Source organism: Sparus aurata, chromosome 12, assembly GCF_900880675.1.
Source record: "Sparus aurata chromosome 12, fSpaAur1.1, whole genome shotgun sequence".
Classification (NCBI taxonomy): Eukaryota; Metazoa; Chordata; class Actinopteri; order Spariformes; family Sparidae; genus Sparus; species Sparus aurata.
The window spans coordinates 3,622,078-3,646,024 of record NC_044198.1 but is presented as its reverse complement, the minus strand read 5'-3'; the positions used below and the strand labels follow the sequence as shown (position 1 = coordinate 3,646,024).

General features: G+C 40.2%; 2 protein-coding genes across 2 annotated transcripts in view; one reads left to right on the top strand and one right to left on the bottom strand.

Moving 5' to 3' along the window:
* LOC115592456 (ras-specific guanine nucleotide-releasing factor RalGPS1) overlaps window positions 1-23,947 on the top strand; it is a 115,245-nt gene that overhangs the window by 44,782 nt on the left and 46,516 nt on the right. Inside the window, exon 8 of the mRNA XM_030435186.1 lies at window positions 1,126-1,252. Coding sequence (XP_030291046.1) covers window positions 1,126-1,252 — 127 coding nt within the window. The remainder of the gene's footprint in view (window positions 1-1,125; window positions 1,253-23,947) is intronic.
* On the bottom strand, window positions 2,573-22,965 carry LOC115592457 (angiopoietin-related protein 2-like). Its single transcript, XM_030435187.1, has 5 exons — window positions 22,560-22,965; window positions 12,266-13,259; window positions 11,189-11,382; window positions 6,099-6,369; window positions 2,573-4,099 (listed from the first exon to the last, which is right to left on the bottom strand). The coding sequence occupies exons 2-5, from the start codon at window positions 13,224-13,226 to the stop codon at window positions 3,900-3,902; spliced, it is 1,626 nt and encodes a 541-aa protein (XP_030291047.1). The 5' UTR covers window positions 13,227-13,259; window positions 22,560-22,965; the 3' UTR covers window positions 2,573-3,899.

Sequence of the window (23,947 nt, the reverse complement as noted above, 5' to 3'; positions counted from 1 at the left end):
GTTCTTACCCTCATCCCCTCACCTTTCTTGGGGTAATAACACTTTGGCGGCAGGTCCAGGATGTCCCATTGGCACTAGTTGCAGCTCTCACCTGGTAGAATATTTTATCCTCCATGCTCTGATGAGTAAGTGAGACGAAGCTGTGCCCAGTCAGCAATTGCCAGAGAGGGTGGAGGGCAGTATCTGAGGATGCAAAGGAGACGATGCACACACGCACACACACAAAGCAATGCGGCATGTAACAGCTCTACAGTTATTCTAAATGTTTGTTACTGGGTTGGATAAGTCATGGATAAGTCTTTTTTTTATGGTGGAGTGTTGAGGATGAATTGAGGAGCTGCACAGCCTGAGGAAAGGAGATCTGCATTCTGGTGGTACCACACGAAAACTTAATCCTACATAGACACAATTAGGTACGTCCCTCCGATTGTGGGACAGAGACCGAAAGTAGGTGTCTCATGTCAGGAATTTCTCAATTTTGTGTTGTTTCTAGAAACTGATATACCCACCAGCACCTCTTCAGGTTGAGGGTTGTACACTTGATGGAAACCAGTACCACTCAAGAATCTTCCAAGTCACTTACTTTGTGGCTCAGCTACAGCACTGGGTCACATGTTGGCAAAAACAGACTTTGCCAAATTTGTCTGAAGCATTCAGGATGATGCACTGCAAACCTCCTCAAACTCACTGTGCGTGAACAGTGTCTAATTAGTTGGCTACTGCAGCCGACCGAAGAGGGGGAAAAATCCACTCCGATATGTTTCCTGTGAAATTATTCTTGAGTATAATCCATTAGAAATAATTGTTAGGAACCAGCCAGAGGAAAACCGTGGCGCAACATGAAAAATGAGACTCTCTTCTTCCAGGTCCTAAGAATCACCAGCATTTTCCCCTGACAAGTGTTTGTTTTTATCATATTGAACAACACAGAATCTACATAGATTTCTATCTCTAAAGCAACAGTCCATCAGTCTGTGATTTCTATCTGTATAGTTCTGGGTTTTGGAACACAGACAGTTTGATTTGGTTCATTTAAGATGTTGGTAATGAGGGAGAGGAATTGTGCAAACATAGTTTCAAAGAAGATGATCTAATGTGTGTAATTTTTCTTCTCTGTTGTTGTAGTTGATCAGTCGGAAGGACAAGGCCACATTTGAGAAGCTGAACTATCTGACCTCCAAGGAAGAGAACTATACCCGTATGAGAGAATACATCCGCTCCCTGAAGATGGTGCCCTGCATTCCTTATCTTGGTGAGTCCTCCATCTGTGCTTGATTATCATTATAACTCATATTTAATTATCCTTTTAAAGCCCCTCAACAACCTAGATGACTAAATTATGTCTGAAATCCAGTCGGCTGTTCCAAGCCTTGCAAACATGCTTTGTATTGTAATATATATGGTTGAGCTGCACGCCCCATGATACACTGCAAGTCCAGATGTTGTTGATCATCTTTGTCCTGAGATAAGTGTTTTTCTTCCTTTCTTTGCACAGGGAAACACTTGTAAATATCACATTTATTAATGGAATGCCACTCAGTAGAGCGCCTACCTCTGCAAAGGCCCAACAGACCCCTTTTGTACTCACTCAGAGAGACCATACACCTTGATATGTCTTATTTTTCATCCAAATCTGGCCAGTACTACCTAGAATGAAAATATCTCTGTGTAACAAACATCCCGGTGCATCTTGGAGTTGTACAGCCACCACTAATTTCCCTTGTTGTGTAGTTTACTGAAGAAGCAGAGCATTGTGTTGACCTTCAGAAACCACAATCAGACTTGTCACGGCTAGCAGGTGTTAGATATTTTGCTAATAGCTTTAGTAGCATCCTGATGGAAAGCATGGATGGCACTGACTGTGTTAGTTGAAAGAGTCAGTAATTCCCTCATGCTAAATGGGCATCAGGATAACCCTCTGATTTCTGTGTGCACTGAGCCTGTGGTGTTCAATCATCACTCCAGTGTATTACCTCAGCAGTCAAATCTTCCAATCCAAACACATTTTTCTGCTGAGAAGCAGTGCTTGATTGATTAGTGGTAGGACCATAAATGAGCTAACAATGAGAGCAAGTACAGTACCTACACAGCACACTAGATCATGTAACAAAGCAAGGATTTTTCATAAGTTCTTCTTGTAAGACAACATTTTTGCCATTTGATTAGTTCCGGTCTAGTTGTTGCATTTAACAGAAACTATTCAAAGTGTCCTGTTGTACACACAGTGGGAGCAGGGACAGATTGTTGCAAATAATGACTATTGTAATTGAATTAGGACATTTCTCATTCATGCACACGCCAACCCCTGCTAGTCTGGAACGCCATCTGCTCAGAGAGAACAAGCAAAAATAACAAGAAAAGACAAGGACATCCAAAACACAGCAGCATTGTATGATTATTAACAGTACCTTAGAATCAATGTTGGGCTGCAGTTTTTAAGAAATTAGACATTTCATATCGACATATTTACTCTGTTTACGGTGCTCTTTGTTTTACTAGTAATCCAGAAATGTAATCTGTGATTGTAGTCTGAAGTGTGGAGCTAAATGAAATAAGATCATTGGAAAACAAGCAGGCCTGTACATTGTTTATTGCAAGATGGATTACATACAGACTATAAATAATCTTAACAAAACAGCATATATATACACAGAGTACCTGGTACATACTGTATCTGCACAATGATACAGTGACTGATCTTTTCAACAGACCAGGAAACCTTTGGTGAGAAATAACTGAGTTGTTCTGTTTGGTTTCTGTTTAAGTGCAGTGTAGCTGTTTTACCTGGAAAACCTGAAGTGAAATTATATTTACACATTTTAGAGTTTTGTGACATGTTTCTGTAAATTCTGTCAACATTTAAAGGCTTTGATCTAATTCACAATATCCATATTACATAGATGTTATGGATCAGCTTGGATTTTATTGATCGGTTTATTTGTTTTACTTTGAACAGAGTTGATTTAGTTTTCTCCTCTTTATGCTAAGCTAGGCTAACCACATCCTGACTCCAATTTACTAAACAACTAAGTGAACTGATCCTTTAAAAAAACCCAGAGGTTTAGTGCTCCTGTATGATTTCTTCCAAGGAAGAAATGAACTTTTTGAAGCATGGAGACCTTTCTGAGCACAAAAAGTGTAAAGTTTGTGCCGTAGCACAAAATATCAAGTACCAGAATGTTCGGTATCAAATCATAATTCTTCAGAAATTCCATAAGTCATTGGAGATAATATAACAGTCAATGGTGGATGAGAATTTAGTGAAGATCATGTCTGTATCAGCCTCATTAGTGGAAACAAGCTGTTTGGTCCAGGTTCCTCGTACTTTGGTTCAATCTTGAACTGTTTTGTTCATACCAAGTCTAAGCCTTCGCTCTCTCTAAACATTTTTTTCAAATCCAAATATTCAAATGAAAAAGACTTGGAAAGGAAATGAACCTGGTAAATTAGACAGATTTACTGAAACCTTTTTGAAAATGTTATCAAAATCAAAAATGTCCATCCTATAGAATTGATCCCAATGTATGTTGTACATACATAAAATATATATTAAAGTACCAATATAAATTTGAAGTAGTCGTTTTTTTGGCTAGCAGTCAGTTTTGACCTCTGGATATAATTTTTATTTTTAATATCTATTAATTAACATTAATATTTGATTCTGTACATAACAGCCCAAACAAGATAGAAAAACTATACCTGTAAGGGTACCAAAAAAATTCTGTTGTGTCATTGCATGAGCCTTTGCAATTTGACTTGACATTATGAATATACAGTAAGCATCTAACAGAAAAAAATGAAGAATAAAAATCAAATCAAGGATGTGTTTGTGATATAGAGATGGATCCCTTTGTTGGAAATGTTCCCTAAAATCTTTTCAGGTTTGAATGACTGATGAGTTAATGGAAGGTGTTTGCATTAGGTCGTATCATCATGGTAACTTTCTTCAGAGAATACGCCCCTCCTCTGAACTCAGCCCAGTAGACCCCATCCTGGTAGCGGCTGCGGTAATGCCCACCACGGTACCACACGCCGTTCAGGTTGGAATGAGCACAGGCATTGTACCACCATCCTCCCTTCTGGTAGTGGGCACAGTTACCTGGAGACACAAGGAATCAAATCAGACCAACTGGTGGACAAGCAAGCTGGTGTTGTGCTGGTTAAGGGGATAGGATTATCAACAGTGACACTGTGATCCACCTTTGTGTATGTGTTTGACAAAAGCTCTCATGCTTCGTGGCATCACTTCTCTGTGTCTGTGTGTGTGTGTGTGTGTGTGTGTGTGTGTGTGTGTGTGTGTGTGTGTGCGTGTGTGTGTGTGAGTCACACTCTTGTCCATGTGGGACTCCTGTGATGGTTTCTGTGGACAAATGTAAACCAGCACATGGGACTGTATTGATATGTCATAGTTGATTTCTAGTTGTGGTGTTGTTCTTCCTTTTATGAAGAAAATCTGATCGATGTGTTTTGGAAGGAGATAAAAAAGGATTTTTTGCCATGTGCAGTCAAGACTAGCCTCATTCTGTCACTGTTAGAACTTTGCTTTCTCTCGTCAGGTATCAACTCTGGCAGGAAACTACCATCTTTTATGCATCGAGTTTTTTTGTGCATGCCCTCTGAATGAAAATACATTTGTTGTGTGCTGTAGAGAGGTTGAGAATTACCCTAAAAGTCATATTTGCTGGAACAAAAGTCAGCCATTTCCATGTAAATAAATCCAGGGGCAAAGAATATTCATCTTCAGACATACATGTGTGCTTAGTTAATTCATGGGCGAACAATTTAGATATCTGAAATTAGCCAGGCATTATCTCGGTGGCTCGCTTGCCTAAATCTCTGCGTGCATCTTGGCCAATTTTCTTTACCTTATTACCTTCATTACCTTTTGTTGATGTAACTAACACACTGATCTAATAGTTAAAGGTGTAGTTAAAGCACTGCTGTTGGGATGGACTCATTATTGAACTGATTGCCTAACCAATATTCAGCATTTTTTTTTATATCTGAGTTTTGATACTTGAACTTGAAATGAGCTACTTTGGCTCTAATGCAGCATCCTCTCTGGGTCTGTAGTCGCCACTATGTGGTCTCACTCAATGTCCTGCCCACAACACTTTCTAATTTGAGACAAATCCCAAGTAGTAAGCAATCAGTAATATTAATCTACAAAGAGACTAAGCAAATAAATGTAGAGGAGCAGATGTAGCAAACAAAGGACATATTGAAATAAAGTAACTCAAAATTGTACTTAATTTTGTATAGATACATTCCATTACTTGTCATTCTGCATTTTGACACTAAGATTTTTATTTTTACAGCAAATATGTATTGGTTCCTACACTGATTAGTTCTGCTCTGATTTTCATCCTACTGCCTGCATTCATTTCTCAAGCAAATTTTTGTGTCCTTGGTGTTATAAACGACAACAAAAATACACTAAACGTGTGTGCTGTGTGCACCCTGTATGGAGTGTGTGGTTGAGCAAGAGAGAGCAAGGGGCATGAGTGGAGCAAAGGAAAAACAGGTTAGGAGTTGGTATCAGTGACAATTAGTGAGTGCAGTAATGTCCCTGGACAAAGTTACGATGTGGGTTTGGCTGTCTGGTATAGCTTCTATAACTTTATTTACTATATTAATTTCAGTGTTTTTTAGTTTTGTTTACTGTAAACAATGTGCTTTCTTTTGCTAGTAGAGGTGGTCTTTATTTCAGGTGAGGTGGTACTACTTTCTTATAAACCATACTAGAATATTGTGTTGGGGAAACCCTTCAGTACGAAACACTGGTAACTATTGGTGGTTTCATGTACTGTATACCCATAGAGCCAGAAGACAGAATGCTGACGTGCCCTGTTTCTAAATCCATCCGTGGTAGCCACTTTGCCTGACCCAGGATAAAGAGTGAGAGGCAGCACACGCTCTCACATTAGTCTATCACAGGGCAGTGCCTGTATCAACTTGTCACTGTGGGTACATAACTAAACCCTGAATACTGCCAATAATGATTTACTCATACAGTATGTAAACCAAAACATTAGTAGTTTTGCAAGTGACAGCCCTCCAACAGTTAGGATTGCCATCTCTTGCACTATACCACTGACCTGCATAAACATCATGGTCCCTGTCCAGTGTGGTAAACTGCTTGCTGTTGTGCCAGGTAAGAGAGTCTCCAGCATTGCCATGGTATCGGCCCACTCGAAGCCTGTAGAAGTCCTCCTCAGATTCGACACGGAAGCTGGCATACTCTGCAAAGGTCTTGCGCCCCGTCCAGTCTTCAAGGGTCACCAGGAGTTTGTAGTTGCCCTGGTTGGTCAGCCAGTAGATGTTCTCGAGTCCTAACCAGTATTCACCATCAATGTTTCCAAACCCTTGCTAAAAAAGGAGAAAGCAATTGAATAAGTCAGGAATAATGTGTATGATTTAATAGAAAATGCCATAGCAATTATCTTATTTTAAAAATTAGGTTGTTTTTCCTCCCCTTGGATACATCCCTGGACTTTCAGCAACAAACCACCCATGTTTTCCAAGCATCATTTAAAAAATGGTATGACGTTGGAGCAAGGGGCCAAAATGGCAGGACATGTTTAAGATCCTCCCTACCAGAGCTCAGTCTGAATCCCTGGCTTCAATTACACAACACATGGATTCAGTCAGGATGGAGTCCTTGTCCCTGCCAAATGTGAGCGTATAAATTGGCTTTAAGTGCGTTGTTGACTCATTGAGTGTGGGTTGCAGAATGATTAGGTTGGAACTTGGAACTACTCCATTGTGTTTTGGTCTTGAGTTCAAAGTACTGAGAAGATTATGCAGATTGGGATGTCCTCACTTCAGGCCACAGGATGTAAATCTTTGGCCACTAAGTGTTTCACCCTGTGCACCCTACTTTACGTAATGTGGGTTCCACCAGTACTAAATGGGAAACACTGCATGGTTACACAGTGCTTGGATTACTGCACTGGCTGCAGAATGTTTCATTTATTTGAATTGATTTTAGCTCTGCTCTGATCTCATAGATTTGATTTGGTTGAGTTTTTCTTATGATTACTTATGTAATACACTGTGAGAAGGATTGGACTTCAGGATTTCAGCTGTAGGCAGGCTAAATGGAATGTGATATCATCACAGAAATCACTGAATTAAATCTTTTGTGTATTTTTTTTAATATCAACAGAGCAGTTTTCCAAATTCTTGTTTGTACGATTCCAATTTTTTTTTATACAGCAACAGAGTTCATAATGTCATTGTTTAGGACAGTGTCTATGTGACCAAACCCCTTCCTTGCAGCTGTCAGCCTAACGCATGCCTATAGCCACTGTAAAGGTAATTCTGACTAACTGGGTTTTTCCGGTCTAGCCAGATGGCTGCCTGCCAAAAATCAATTTCTGCTCAAGGGTTTCATCCTGTTTTTTTTCCCACGACTGTCGCCAAATGTTGCTCATGGGGAAAATGTGGGGGCTCTGTAAGTACATTCATTTAGGAGTATGGTTTTGACCTGCTCAATTTGGAAAGTGTCATGAGATTACTTTTGTTTTCAATTGGCGCTATAAAGATAAAGATTGATGGATTGATTGACAAATGCTACTTTTCCACAAATTAGAATGCACAACCATGTCCACATTACTTAGACTACCTCAAATGGAACCTGGTGGACACCAATTTTTAAACTGAGTCAGGCCCGCTTAACTGTAACTTAATGTTGCTTTTAAACTTTCCTGTATCCAATATCCTTTATTTAACTAGGTAAAAAACTCATTGAGATTTAAAACCTCTTTGTGAGTGACCTGGCTAAGATGGCAGCACAAAAGCAGAACGGTTACACCAAACACACAAGACAAAAATAAAATACGATCACACGTACTACAGGAAAACAAGAGTGGGATTACATGAAATAAATATAATAAATGGGGGGAGAAAAAAGAGTCTAAAACTCAACTCAAAATAAGCTGTACGTGCTCATCTGTGAATAACCACATTTTGTCAGCAAGTTTTCTAGAAGCAGATACTCATTTAGCTTCAAACATGAACAAAAATTGCCTAGCCATGACTCAGCTTTATGGAAGATTGATGTAAGAATAGGGTTGGGTACTTCACATTTAAACCTACCGGTACCTAGAATTCCGTACCAATACCCAACAGTACCCGTTTCCTGCACTTTACTCTCTCTAAAGCAAAAGTGAAATTTAAGTTGTAACCATGGAAACCAGCCTGGACACAACAGGCCTCATGTAAGAAGTGTTTCCTATTTTTGTTTGTATCCACAATTTTCCCTTATTTTGTAAGTACTCTCTGATTTCTGGGATTCTCCAATTTTTTCATATTTTTGATCTCCTCTTTGGTAGGAGAACATTTTTAAAAGTGGTCGAGCGCACACTTAGAAGTGCAACATATGCGACATAGTGCAAACACATTTTTTAAATTTTAGGAACATAAAAAAAACGCATAATATCATAACTTTTAGATTATACGCCTATATGTTTTAGAGAAATTAAAATGATTGGATTGTTTAATTCTTGATAAAATGATGCTAATTGAGACTATAAAAATCCTGGGATGGTCGTGTGCGTTCAGCACCTGAATCATGGCTTACCTACTGCTAATAGATGCTTTGGAAAGCCAGGTCTCACAGAGAGTGTTTTTAGAGATCACACAGATCTGTTAGATGAGACACATGGATGGCTGCTGAGTCGCTTCAAATTGCCACTAGCACTGCTTATGGATAAGTGCAATAACCTGGAGCCTCAGGTTAGGCAGAATACACAACGGTCAAATCCCATACCTCCATACCTCCAACTTCTCAGCACACTCTCAGTTTTGACCACAGGATAATTTCAAAGAGAGATAGGAGACAGGTCAGACATTTCGCAGTCCTTTTTGAGCCGTGCGCTTCCGAGAGTCATGAAAGCGAAAATATCATCCATGCCCCAGTGCATATCATTCCTGTACACTGCTAACCAGCAGGTAGAGATTTAGAGTGCTTTTACTGTAGCTTGCCAAATATCATTGGTGCTGTAGATTGCACACATACACAAATCACAGAACCCTCTCCAGATCCATTCTCATTGCTCAACTGAAAGCTGTATCACTCTGTTGACATCCAAATAATATCAAATACAAACGGCCACCTTTTGAATGCCGTGGCCGTTGGCCACATTGATCAGACTACTCCTTTGTGCTGCAAAATACACTACTCACAATAAGTTAGGGATATTGTTATTAACATGAGTGCTTTTCCTATTTGGTCTGAATTTTAATGAAATAAGTAAAAGTTCCCTTTGATATTACTAATAAGGAATGAGAAGAAACACCATTTTCATTAGTTTAATATTTATTACCCCAAAAATTTAGACAATAACAAGGATAGCCCCAAATAACAAAAATTGACAATGTCAGTAGCGGGTGTTTCCACCATTTGCCGCAATGACAGCTTGACAGCGACGTCTCATGCTCCTCACTAGCCTCATGATGTTGTTCTGAGGCAATGTGTTCCACTCCTCCACAAGTGCTACACGTAGTTCTGCCAGGTCACGTGGGGGTGAGGTACGATCATCCAGTCTCTGCTTCAGCTGGTCCCAGACGTGCTCTATGGGGTTCAGGTCAGGGGACATTGCTGGCCATACCATATGAGGCACTCCGACTTCCTGAAGTCGAGCTGTGACAATTCTGGCACAATGTGGTGGAGCATTATCAACCATGAACAGAAAGTTGGGGGTGTGCTGGCGGAATTGGGGGATGATGATGGGTCCTATGATGTCTCTGAGGTAAGAACGTGCAGTGACTGAGCCATCTACAATAACCAAATCTGTTTTGCGCTGACTGGTGATGCCTGCCCAGACTGTTGCACCTCCTCCACCAAAGGGAACCCTGGGGACCATGTTTACCTCGGCGTATCGCTCACCTCGCCTTCTCCGGGAACGCTGACGACCATCATTTCTGTGCAAGGTGACCCGACACTCATCAGTGAACAGGACGGTAGACCACTGCTGCATTGTCCAGGTCACATGGTCTTGTGCCTACTGCAAACGTTCACGGCGGTGTCTTGGTGTCAGTGGAGTCACCTGCAACGGTCGTCTGGCATTCAAGCCAAAGCGGTGGAGTCGGTTTCGAATGGTTTGTCTGGAAACCCTAGTACCCCTCACATCTCGTAACTGGGCCTGCAGCTGTGTGGCAGTTGCATAACGATGTCTGAGTGCGTAGGTCCTTAGGTACTGGTCATCGTTGCGGTCTGTCACTCGTGGGGCTCCACTCCTGGGTCTGTCACGAACTCTGCCAGTAGTTCTGTGTCTTGATGCAAGTCTGCTGATGACACTTTGAGACACACCAAGTTCACGAGCAACATCTGACTGCCTGCCACCGACCCGAAGGCGCGCTATGGCCAGGTGGCGCTGCTCGTCCGTTAAGTGACGTCGTGTGTTCATGGCTGTTTGAATGATGAACTTGGAATGACTTACTGACAATACCAGCTTTTTATACCCACAGAATGTTGAAATTGATGCCACATTGAAAAGGGTTGTCTTTTAGTTTTTTGGTATTGGCCCCAATTTGTAAGGCACACTGTACACAGTGAGACCATTACGTGGAAAACACAAAATGAGGTGTGTCTATCACCCCAATACAATTGCCTCCCTATCCCAAAACTCTCTGTAGTGAAACAAACAGCGTATGTATGAAATCCACTGAGTCTCTCACAATATCCCTAACTTATTGTGAGTAGTGTAGTTTCGTGGGGATGTGTCTCTTCAAGGAGTTGGTGGTGATGGGTGGCTGATTGGTTGATTATTTGTAATTCTAAAAACCACCATCCAGCTTAACTTTTATAAAACAAAATGTTATAAAAATGTAACAGTTGAACAAGGGTATGCCCTCACTCCATGGCTGATGGCCTCCCTGCCAAATTCTCAGACCAGACAGGAACGCTCTTACACCCACTCCCACCCACAGTTGGGCTGAAGGCCAGGTGGATATGGACTGACGTTTTTGACCTTTGTGTAATGCCAGTGGTGCATACTGCCACATACTGTGTGTAAATGTTGCATTGTTTAGTCAGCTAAAGCAATTTGGCTTTGTATTATCGGTTCTATTATTGGCTATAATTTCATTATCAGCCGATAAACAATAATTTAAAGTTTCCATTATCGGGCTGATGATTTATCTAGAACCTTCTCATACTAAGCTCAGAATATTTTTTTTTTACCTTGTACGTCTCCCAGTTCCTAAAGAAGTTGACAGAGCCATCCTGGCGTCTCTGAATGACAGTCCATCCACCAGGGTCGTGTCTCTGGTCACACCAAACCTGCATAAGTTGGTTGCTGTTGTCTGGTTTCAAGAGATACATGCCGCTCGTGGTGTATCCGCCCTCCAGAGCCTCGAGACAGTCTTTGAAAGGGCCTGCAAGAGAGACTGAATGTTGACTAAAAACGCTGTGTACTGTATATTGACCAACAAAGGCTTTCATGACAGGCATTCATTTTCACCAACATTCGAATATCACAGCATAACTCTAACAACCTGCACAAGTAACAGACAATCAAATCAAATGGTAAAACATATGGACAGAGAGCTCCTGGAAAAGTGAAGTCACTGTTGACCATGAGTTACATGTGCCAAATATGACAAATGTTTTCTAGTCTCTCTGATGTTGACAGCAAACCGCAGTAACCACAGTTGACATTACATGGAAACACAGAGACAAATCCATTAAATGGCAAAACTTTATTCAAATCTCATCATACTATTATGCACAGTATTTACTGGATTAATTTGTCCACCTAGGAGTCCTAGAAAGTAATACTAAAAAGAAGAAAGGGTTCCAGTTGTACCAATTGCGATAGCCTCTTTTGACCTGAATATCAACAAATGGTCAGAAATTATTACAAGGATAGTCCAAAAATCTATTTTATCTAATTTTATATTTTATTCACTTTACACAACCCAGAAAGTCTGTGATGTACATGAAATATTTCCCAGTTTAGAAGTACATAACAAATGCACAGCTGAGATGCTGAGGCTTATGATATGCACAGCCATGTTTTGACATAATTCTAATCGTTTATAACAAATAGAATAGATAGAAATGTATGCAGATAAAGTGGTTGTGTTTGCAAATGAGAATATCATAAAAGACTGGACAATTGGCCTTGGTGGAGGTCTGTGCTGTCGGAGTGCCCTTGATGTTAGAAGGATATTAGGGGGACTTAGATGAAGCAGCAGTAATCTATTGATTAAAAAGACGTGTGAAGATATGAAAGTGTCGGTGTGCTCTTCTACTTACCAGTGGGCTCATTTGTGAAGCTATATGTAGCACTTGGCATTGTGGGCAGAGGAGGTGGTAATGCTTTGGAGTTTTGGTCACTCTGTATCTCATTGGTCATGGAGTTGCTGGTGTGGCGGGTGTAGGTGGGTGGATGGAAGGGCCTGTAGCCTCCAGGAGACAATACTGGTCTCTGTAGAGATGGCTGATGCATCACAGGAGGCTGATGCATCACAGGAGGCTGATGCATCACAGGAGGCTGATGCATCACAGGAGGCTGAGGCATCACGGGAGGCTGTGGACGAACAGGGCGGCTCCTTTCCTGCACCACTCCATATGAGTATCCTCCTCGCTTACAGTGCTCCTCCAGCTGTACCAGGAGGGCGCTCTGGTTGCTTGCGATGGCTGACAGATGCTGGTACTTATGTTCCAGGTCACGGTAGCGTGTAGCTAGCCTTCCCATCTCATTTGTGTGGTTGAGCACGCGGGTCTCCAGCTGTGACACCTCGAGAGCATTGTCTCGTTTGCGGATAATCTCATGCAGCAGCTGCATGTAGAGCTGTGTAACTCGGGAGTTCATGTTGCGACTCTCTTTGCGCAGTAGTTTGACTTCATTGACCACACCCCCATCTACCTCTACCAATTGCTGCAATGCTTCAATCTGCCGTCGCTGCTTCTGCAGCTCACTGTTGAGCAGCTCTAGCTCCTGCTTATTGACCCTGTTCTCCAGCAGGGCATCTGGCTCCTTGGAGTTCACACAGATGGCCCCATTATTTTTCTGCTGAGGGACAATGAAGGTATAGGAGCATTTGTCTGTTTGGAGAGCACTGTGATCAATCACAGCACGTTTTTGCCGTTTTGGCGTAAAGATAAACTCTCTGTCTCTGACCTCATCGCTGTTTCCGATTTCCTGAGTTTCTCCCTGGAGAGACGGTCCAGAGAGCAACAGGAGCACCAGCAAGAACACCACAGGGAGAATCATATCACAGTCCCGCTGCACCCGAACCAAGGATTTCTGGAACAGACAGGGAGATTATTAATAAATGTCCTTCACACACATTCGTACATCATTTATTAAGTGATACTGGCATATTGCATTTTTTTTTTTTTTTTTTTTTTGCAGTTACTTGGGTGTTATGTCAAATATTGAATTTTGCATACCAATATCCCCACTTGTAATCTTTACATGATTGAAACTGTACTCACAGGCAGTAGAACAAGCTGAAAATACAAAGATGAGTTGGCAAACACATCCAGTTGTTATTTTAAGCTCTGTTTTTTTAAATTAATTTTATTATTATTTTATATTTCTTCACTCTCAAGCAGTTTTTCATAATGCAAATATTTCTACCATTTGTTATCAACAGCTGATGCAAGAAACACTATCTGAAAAACATTTCCTCATTTGGTTCTTTGATTACAGTCACTTTAAAAGCATATTCACATAGGTGTTTCCACTTCTATCTAAAAAGTTTTTCATTTTAAATTGTTACCTTTCTTTACAGTATATACTTAAATATGTTTTCTGTTAGATTGGATTGCACTCTACGTTGATTACAGCCAAAATTGATTGCTGAACAAAATTGCAATACAAAATGGTATAACTGTTTCTAAACTATTAGAGATAAGAAGACACCAAAGAAATAAACTATATTGCATTAAGTGGCCCAACTCGATCCCATACAGTGAAAACAAGTCCCTTTTACTAAAAAATGTGAAGGCTTGCAGCGAATGTGTTCCCTGTTTCCAGTCTTGGCTTAAACCTTTGTATAATGGCATGCCGTGTTTTGATGTTGATTCTGTCGGTCTTGTGGTAAAATGCTATCATAGCATTGGAATTTTCAATAACAGAAAACACAAAGGGGAATCTCCCCTGACACTAGCAGTTGGGTTGTTGGAGATCATAATTTTTTCATCATAACATGTTCTGCCAACTCTTGCCTCAGCCAGGTCAGTTCAGTCTCTGCTAGTGGACTTCCTCCTTTTCCACATAATATAACAGGGTCTGTAAATATCTAGTTTAGAGTTTTTAAAGGTTACAGACAGTAAGTCAAATTCATTACTCACACAAGTACACCATATATGCAGTAGTACTTACTGTGTTAATATTTCTGGCAGAAGGCCAGTTTTTTGCTCTTGGTTTATGGTTGGTGGATGAATGGTTGAGACTGCTATCTGTTTCTGTCTCAGAGGTGTTTTCCTGGATCCTGGGGACTTTTTAAACTAACTATAAATCTACTTAACCACAATCTCTCAACCACAGGGGCATTAATTTGGTCTGAGCCTCTGTTCTACAGGTAGTGTCTTATTGCCCACAAGCTATTATCATTAGTGACTGATGACACCCTGAAGCAGACAAATGGCAAGAAAAAAACTAATTCAACACAATTTTGATACTTTGGTCCTTTGAAGAATGGCAGCATTTCTTTGCTTTATTTTAGTCTCCAATTTTAACGCTACAGCCCTCCATACTAAAATTGATGTGTAACTGTAAATTATGAGATCACAAGTCCGTCAGCTTAACATTAGCTATATTCCCCGAATTTTCACAGTTCCTCAGAAGTTGTGAAGATATTTCAGTTTGTGAATGGTTAGATTAGCCATGTTTCTGCTGTAGAGTGGAGTGAATGAAACTAAAAATAACATGCACTCCCCACTAAGATTCACTATGTTGACAGATGGAACTTTACTTCTTGATGACCTCAGTTTCAAATGAAACTAAGAAAAGTAAAAAAATACTTCTATTAGCTGAAATTAAAAAAATATCTAATTTCTGATGCTAGGGGTCTCTTTATCAGCGTAAAATATAAATATGTTCCTTGAGTGTTGTGTAGGGAGAGCAGCTGAGCAGCTCTGGAGGAGGGCTTCTGGAGCAATAAACACCTAGTTAGCAGAGCTCAGAGATTACTTTTTAACTTTTGGGATGTTTATCAACCTGACTGCAGCAGTGATCTGCTGTGGTGACCACAATTGTTGGGTGTTTATGTTCTTTAATGTTAACTGCTTACTGGAGCCGGAGGGTTAATGTAACTAGAGTGCTGAGTTTAGTCAGCCGCTGACCTGAACACACACACACACACACACACACACACACACACACACACCCTCGGTTAATGTTACATTAACACGTTACGCTATTTCGATAGTGAACGCACCATTAAACAACCACCATTGCTGAAGGGAATCTATCTGATGTGACTCAAACACAAATGTCCACAAAAGGTTATAATGTATTTACATAAAGTTTAGCCACGTTATCAGACTTCCCTCCTCATTCTCTGACTCCATTCCAGAGTAAGCGTCAAGTGACTAAATGAAAAGTACTGTTAACTTGAGTAAACTCTGGTTTGAACATTCTTGGAAACATTTGAGATAATGAAAGTACACAGCTCAACACAATATGTAATAGGTCTAGTAGACCTATTATATCTGTAAGATGGAGACTAAATCTTAGGCAGACCAAATCTCATTGGTTATTTGTGTAAGTAGGCACACATTTTTTAGCTTCTTCTATTCATACGTATAATAGAAAAATGGCCATTTCATCACGAGGTTTTAAAATGAATGCAAGCAAATTTGCTAAAATCGTAGCTTTTTTTAGGAGTGTTGATGCTGGTTTGATTGTGCATTGCTGGATGACTCTATGTGTGTGAGTGTAGCAATCATTGATGGAAAACAAGAGGCACAGGTGTCATTTAGATAACATTAGACAGACAACTTGTTGTGAGTCTAGCTTAAAAAAAAGCTTGCTCTAGTCTCTGGTCGGGCAGAATACTCCCTGCCATTTAACAAATTCCAGTTGTGTGACATTTACATTACAAAGTTGTGGAAATGGAAGCTCTTAGTCCGGAAAGAGATTATTGGAGTTATTCCAGGCCTCTGCGTTTTGGTGCCGCTGAGACGGTCTGTGTTGAGCTTTGGTGCTGTAAAAACATGTAGTGATGATGTTGAATAGGCCACTTGTAGTGGGATCTGATGATTTTTACCAGCCTGTTTCCATTTCAGGTTTAAGCTTCCTGAACATGTACATGTCGCTCACATAACAATATTACATGTTCCACTGCAGACAGAAGACAGTTTCACCGTAATGAAACCAGGAGTGTTTATAGATTTGCACGTAAACACAGAATCTTTTGATCTTTTTGATCCAACGTTTGGAAACAATGATGCTCTGTTGCTCCTGCCACGGCTGCCAGATGTGCCTCACCATATTCACGCATAAATTCAAACTGCTTTTTGGAAGAAGTGGAATGTGTTGATTATTTACTGTGGTGGATGCTAACTCAAACGGTTTCTCCTTACACAGTAATAATGTTGTATTCTAGCTTTAAATAAACATTGAATCCAACTATGAAAGACTGAAAGAATCAGTAAAGCAAACACATCTAAATTCCATTTAACAGCTGAGCTTAGCTTCTTACCTCATCTGTCTATTCTCTCAAAGAGCAGAAGGATCCTCAGGAAAACTAAATAACATGACTGCTCATACATTCATTTCCAATTTTCATGACTGCTGAAATATATTTGTGAGTCTTTTGTAATATTTATTGCTGAAAGGCCTACAGCTTGTGACTGTCATCTTGCCAGTGACCATTCCTTCTTCTTTTGTTGTATGGTAAAGTCAGAGCTCAAACTACAGCAATGTCTTCAAGTTGATATTAGATAGCAGAGATGATTTAATACTTGAGTGGAACAAAGTGGTTAAAAGTCTCTGCTTCTCTAACAATAAGTTGCTATTACTGATATTGAATAAATACAAACGGGTGCAGCCTCCCCTGTGTGGGTCTTCAGTAATGAATCCTGGTGTTTTATTGGTAAACTGATAATTGGGTATCTGCTTAAACCTGGCCAAGTCATGTTTGTTAATCTTCAGAAACAACAGAGATGGGACATACCATATTATTATTTCCCGTGTCTGAAATGAACATGTTTTTCCTTCGTTGGAAGTGAGTTCATAAACTTATACAGTGGAAGGCACACAAGTGTGATGCATCAGTAGAATGTTTTTTTGAAAGGTTGAACAGCAGGAATGAATCTGTAGCCAGGGGAAGATCTGCTGATTCCAGCATTACATCTGGGATCCTTATCAGATCTTAAAAGCATGGCCATCCTGGCCTATATCTCTGGATGCACACAATTCAGTTTCAATCTGTGAATCCGGATTTTATGAGAGGGTTGTGAAAGTAATTTCACAATGTTCTGCATATATAATCTCTGTGCAGACAAATGTCCATATAGTGACAAGCTAGTACAGAAATGTCAAGGAGCATTTTCAATCACCAAACCCGAAAGTATACTTGTCAAAAATGTTCTATTGTTAGTGAAAGGAGCTCTGTGGTTTGATCACGGTTATTTAAGCGGACTCATTTCTAAACTAATGTTTGTTACTGTTGCTCTCTGTTAGCGATGCGTAGGGAGACACTGAGGCAAGGCTCCCACGAACATGCATGAAGTCACAGCTTTTGAACCTCGTGGAAAATTGGACCTGAGTCAATCACAAAGACATCCACCGTCCAGCTGCATTAAAAACCTAAACAAACTGTCCACAGGCAACCGAGAGAGACGGGGAAGGTCTCGTTTTCCCCATCACGTTACAATCTGCTCCCTCAAAAAGTGATTCATACATGTAAATTGCAACATTTGTTACATTGAGCTCCTTTTAAAGTGCAAGAGAATTGCCCCCCCTGTCAAATTCATACTCCAAACGAGGCATTCTAACCTAAACTTTATCACTCTAGGTTAGTCCTTGGAAAGAATATATCAGTATTGAAGGGATACTCAGTATTACATAATGTTTGGGAACTCACCAGAGACACATGATGACAAAAATGGATGACATCATCAGGGTTATTTTCTCATACTGGATTTAACTCCCTCGGAGCCAAAGAAAACGAGAGAGCCTTTTTCAGAAGTACCACCTACCATGATCAGTAATTTGATTTTATGCATGAAGTCCTAGGTGTCCCACTGCTGCTTCTAGCTTCCAGTGATAATTAAAGCTAATATCTTCTTTTGAAGGTCCACACTAAACTGATAACAGGCCTACAAATATAATTTAATCCATCTAAGATGCAGTAATCTGTTCATGTGTCTACTGTATTTGCTGCTTTTAAGAAGACTAGATGAATGATTTCTTGTTTTCATGGGATGTGGTTTTAAGTGCGGTTATTTGAGGAGCACTGCGGTGTTTTGTCTGCCACTGTGCTCTCATGAAGATCAATTGTTTATTTCCTGCTCTCTGCTGAACATGACATGAAGTAATTCAGCTTGGCCCCAGAGCAACTGAGCAGGAGCTCTTCACAGTCAATCATACACAACTTTCATCTTCTTGACATAATGTTTCATCAGTTAATTTGTCAGTGAAGCTGACATCAGAATGTTCTCAAGCTCACTTGTATAGCATTATTCAGATGCAGTTGTTTGTTCTTGTGTGTCCATATGTTTTATCAGGGGTCATCACATGGCTTGACGTCTCAGCAGCCAACAAACCTAGCTAAACTCTTTGTCTTCTCATACACACACATTCCCGTACTGTAGCTCAATGTAGAGATGAAACCTGTCAGAATTAGCTGCAGTGGGTCAGGGCATCTGTCAGATCTCTAGTCACTGGGAAATGCAGCACAGACCCCATAAAATTAGATCACCATCTGTCAGACAAACTTCTTAAAGGTGTCAGCAGACACACAGACGACCACACAGAAGACAGGAGACAGCCCTCTGTGATAGACGTCACAATAATTCAACAGCTTCAAAAGCGATAAATGAATTTGTCACGCATGCTTTATCCCGCCTTCTCTCCCACTTCTCTCTTTCTATCTTTGTCACTGTGTCTGTTTCTGGTGCTCATTCATTATAACCCACACATGCACACACATGCACACAGCAGGAACAGTTGCCGGTGGCCGCTACTCGTCTGCGCCACAAACGCGGGTCGGCGTCTGGACACAAAGGCATGACAGGCCTGTGGAGCCCTTTAAACCACAGGGGAGGGACGGGAATGAGACACCCAGCCCTCCTCATTCAGCAGATTTAGTTCACAGGCTGGCTGAATAATGAAAAAGCAGAATTACTGAAATAACTGTTGAGGCTATTGGAATTAATTTTCAGTTCCTGTGCCTACCTGAGGGTGAATGGGCTGAGAGCTATTCATTCAGTCGTCTCTATTATCGCCCTGCTCTCAAGCTCTCAACAGGCTTCTTGATGGTTCAGTAGTTTCTGAAAATGTTTATTCAGTGTATGAAATGTGGTGTGATGCATTTTAACCACAAGTCATAACATCAACACGCTCCTGGCAGTAACTCAGTTTGATTCTTTGTACAGTCTACCAGTTACACTGTCAGCTGTGTGGCTTCATGAGAGGAAAATCTGTATTTATTTTCAGAAAAAGGAGTCATGACCTCATCATGCTAAAACATGGGCGAGATGTCTTCCTGTCAAACTTAATATTCAAGCAACATTGTATAAACAAATGAATGATTCCTTTCAAAAGTATTAAAGGGACAGTTCACTTCAATCAAGCAAGCATATGTTCCTTCTACATGTACAGGTAGTGCTGTTTATCCATCTAGATATTTTTGTTGTGAGCGGCAGAGTTTTGTTTTTGATATTGGGAAAATACATTTGACAAACTCAACAGCAATGTCTCTTTCCAGAAATCATGACCTTGTTGTTTGTAGTTTCATGTAGGAACCATTTTCTTTCTACCAAACTATATTTATTTATATAGGTGCTAAATAAAATAAAATGATCACCTGCCAACCGTATCACCGCGTCACAGATGGAAGCGTGCATCCACTCATGGAGGAGAGGCGAGCTTATGAGGCTCTCTGGAGGACAAACCATGTAATGGAGACACTGTTTCTCAACAAAGGTTTGTGTTATGTACCGCCATCTTAAGATTTAAGGATAAGTTCACTCAAAAATGAAGATTGAGTTTTGTTTGTCATTTCTGGAGCTTCATAACAAAACATTGTTGCAGCATTATGTGTAGCATACAACTGAAGTAGATGTCTACTGGTTTTAAAAATAAAAGAGTCAAATGGCTCCACACGGCTTGTCCAGTGTAGTCCAAGTGTCGGGAAGCCCCGGGATCCCAAAGTGATATGGTTGGACCTTATTTACAACTTTTTTAAAGCCAAAATCTTCACTGTATTTGTTTGTCTCCTTTTAGTCCCCAGCTATTTCAGCAGTTAAGGAGAATGCTGCAGATCTGTTTTGCTGTGAAGCTCCAGAAATGTTTTGTGGACTACGAAACGTCACCTGACTTTCCATCAGCATGGTGAGGAGGAAGTCAGGTGAAGTTTTGTTTATGGAACAGACAGATACTGGTTCAGGTTGTTGGGTTAGTTCGAAGGAAGCTTTTCGAAATAAATCCTGCGTTTTTAAATGTATTTGGTAACTTATTAGCCTTTTTCAAAATCTCCTCGGTTTGCAGTTGTTGTGTCTGAGTATTACATTATTAGGGACAACAGCACTGTAAACTATTTTGTAACTGCACTGTATTTCATTTATACAAAATCATTTGAATCCTGTAATGAAGCTGTGATAAATGAGTAAAGCTGCTGTAAGAAGATGAGCTACATCGGTGGAGCATGACACATCAGAGTATGAATCACAAACCACACCCAAAATTTTGAATGAAGTAAATTGTCGTCAATAATTACCTATTGCAGTATTACCTACTCAATATTATCTACACTGTGTTTATAGAGTAAGAAGATGCACATATCTTTACATTTCTATGTCTGTTGTTTCATATTTTATTTGGGATATTAATTCCTCCTTAATTGTTTTGTTACCATCTTTTCTCTATCTATATTTATTTTTTAGAATCTTCCTTTACTCCGATATTTCTGTTCTAGTAGGAGCAAGTGTAAAGTACCCAATTTCTGATACCAGTCTGTTCAGATGGACTTTTTAAAGCACTTAATGTGTCAGTCTCTGTCCATGGCTGCACACATTAACATTTTTGGGTGAACTGTTCCTTTAATGATGCGTTGGCAGGGCTCATATTTTCAGTGTTCTGAGTGGCAGTTGAAGCTCCTGAAAGCGTAGTCTACTTTGAATATTTCCATGCTAATACCTGAATAAAAAGGTTGGTACCCGAGTGGAATTCTGGATTTTATTTCATAACTATGAAATGTTCCCAAATTCCAGGGGTCAGGAGACAGTGGACATTCCTACATATTCAACTGTGTCCCAGTTGTATTTTTGACTGCAGTCTGGAAAGTTTTGCTCTCAAACCTTTTCTGTTATATTGCATAATCAAGACACAAAAGGAAATTCATACAGTTGCACGAACATTACTCTAATATGATAATGAGCTTTAGTTGAATGCACTGAAACTTAAAATTTTAGGTTACTGGAACAAAGCCATTCCTTACTTGTTCCGAAAGTAGAGCGTAATGAGTGAATTTCAGATTATTTAAGTATTTATTTCAGGCTACAGCTTCTTTGACAGAGTTGCTAAATCATCCTGATGGGGGTTTTTTTTCCCCAGCAAAGCTGTGTTAATTCTAAGCTTAATAATTACAGTATGTACAGCAAGTAGCATCATTCAAAACAGGATCATTGATAATGCATAATATTACATAATATAATCTTATATAATAACCAGGGAAGAGTTTGGGGGGGAGTGGTTGTAATGGTATTCACTGTTAATGAGTCATATGAATAAGATAAACAAAACACACAGAACAAGATTTGTCACATGGTTAAGTTATAAAAACAAAGACTTACAGTTAAAAGTAATAAAGTTATATTCACACTGGGAAGGAAACTAATAAGAAGCAGTGTTCTCAGATGATTTCATTTGATGAGTAAATTGAATGATCAGTGTGCCGTTCAGTCAGTCCATGCACTGCACATCTTCTGACAAGTTTTTCTTCATGAGATTTAACAGTGCAGTGTAAAACTTGGAATGACTTTGAAAACAAAAGAAATGTCATGCCAGCTCCCTGTTCAACACCAGCTCAACACAAACACACGTGATTTACTATGACAAAAACACTATTTATTTGATGTAATGTAAGTTTTTCTACTCCAGAATATAGATAAGAAGAAAATAGTGATTGATGAGAAGGCACTGAACCGATTGACACACCGGTAGGTCAGTCAGAATGATTGTTGAAGTTGTCATTGATGTCAAATCTGTCAAACAGAAAAAATGATGCACAAGACATGTGGAATATTTAGCTAGAACCAAAGTCCTTGATTAAATATTTACTCTGTGTATCATAATGTCGCTTAAACATGCAGCTGGAATACAGTAACAATATATAGATAAGATATAGATACTGATAATTACTCCACTCACCGCTTATCTCCTTTCTTATATCCTTTGGCTTTCTGGCAAGTTTGACTTCAAGTCGTCACCACTCACAGTCACTCCACATTTCCTCTTTTTGTCTGCTTTTCTCTCAGTGGAACTTCATATTATTTCCTCCACCTGCTGTCAGAATCAATCCTCCATGAAAACAGTGAAGGAAATGTTCCAGCTGCGATGATGTCTGAAGCTCTCCTCTTGTAACTTCATTTATCTGCAGCAGCTCACGTGTGTTCCTCAGATAGACTCAGTTTCTCCCAGAGACTCGACCTCCCTCTGTCTTCCTGCCATTACAAGCGGAACACTTATTGTTGCTTGAAGTAATTAAGCCGCAAGCCGCAGCGACGCCCCTTTCCCCTCCCCTTGACAACAGGGAGATCATGGAGGCATGAGACCGAGGCTCCCAGTCCCCCCACCTCAGCCCTTGTCCCCTGCAGCCCCCTGCATCTCTCAGCCCCACAGTCCTCCTTTTTCCATTCCTCTCCTCCAGCCAGCCTGGGTTTCCTCTCTCTGGGAGAGCTGACCAGTTGCACATGTCCACAGCTGCGTGTGTTGCCGTAAGATCACAGGTTTGGAGCATGTGGATCTTGACCTGTACTTACTGAGGGATCTCTGGGAAACAGAAGTGTTTACCTTAAATTTTTTTTCCTGTTTGTTTTTTCCTCTGGTTCAGTGGAGAAAAACACGTTTATTTGATCTTCCTAGCCTCATTGCAACTCCTATAATCCTGGGCGTTAATTAAAACAGAAAGAAAGTAGTTCCCGAGTTTGATTTGGGGTTTTTCTGTTCATAATATGACTCTTACACAGACTTTTCAAGTGAAGATGTTTATATGTGAACCGGGGTGGAGACTGTCCATTCCGACAGTTTACCAAAATCAAAGGTGGAAGGGTTTGGACAGGGTTTGTTATGTTGTCATAGTAATCACTGGTTACATAACACCTGCTTTCAACAAATATTCAATGACTCACTGTATTTGCTTTTAATTGCAAGTAATGCTCACTTACTTGTGATGTATGCTAGACTTTTTGAAGACGATGTTTATCAGTCAGACATTAGGAGAAACTGCTCTTGGAATGGAAGCTCATGATGATTAGGGCTGATATTTTAGTTCCAAAAGGTTTTACAGGGACATTCTCAGATGGGTTAACATCACTCTTGTTCAAATGAGCTGTATTCTCATCAGAAAGCTGCAGGTCTTTTTGAAATATGCTGGAGTGATGGGGCTGGAAAATTGTAGACGCATTCAGTGCATGATCTGGCTCGAGTCTTTGTGCTGGAGAGTATCATTCGGCTTTCTTTTTCTCAAAAGTCAACACCATAGTTGACAAAAACGACAAAGAAACCAAGAGGCTTTACAGTGCAACAACAACGATCAC

Excerpts from the sequence above, each read along its gene's own strand:
- LOC115592457 (XM_030435187.1), bottom strand. The coding sequence starts at position 13,226 with ATGATTCTCCCTGTGGTGTTCTTGCTGGTGCTCCTGTTGCTCTCTGGA. Across the intron at positions 11,383-12,265 it reads CTTCACAAATGAGCCCACTG|GCCCTTTCAAAGACTGTCTC; the intron begins GTAAGTAGAAGA and ends TCTCTCTTGCAG. Across the intron at positions 6,370-11,188 it reads GGAACTGGGAGACGTACAAG|CAAGGGTTTGGAAACATTGA; the intron begins GTAAAAAAAAAA and ends CTCCTTTTTTAG.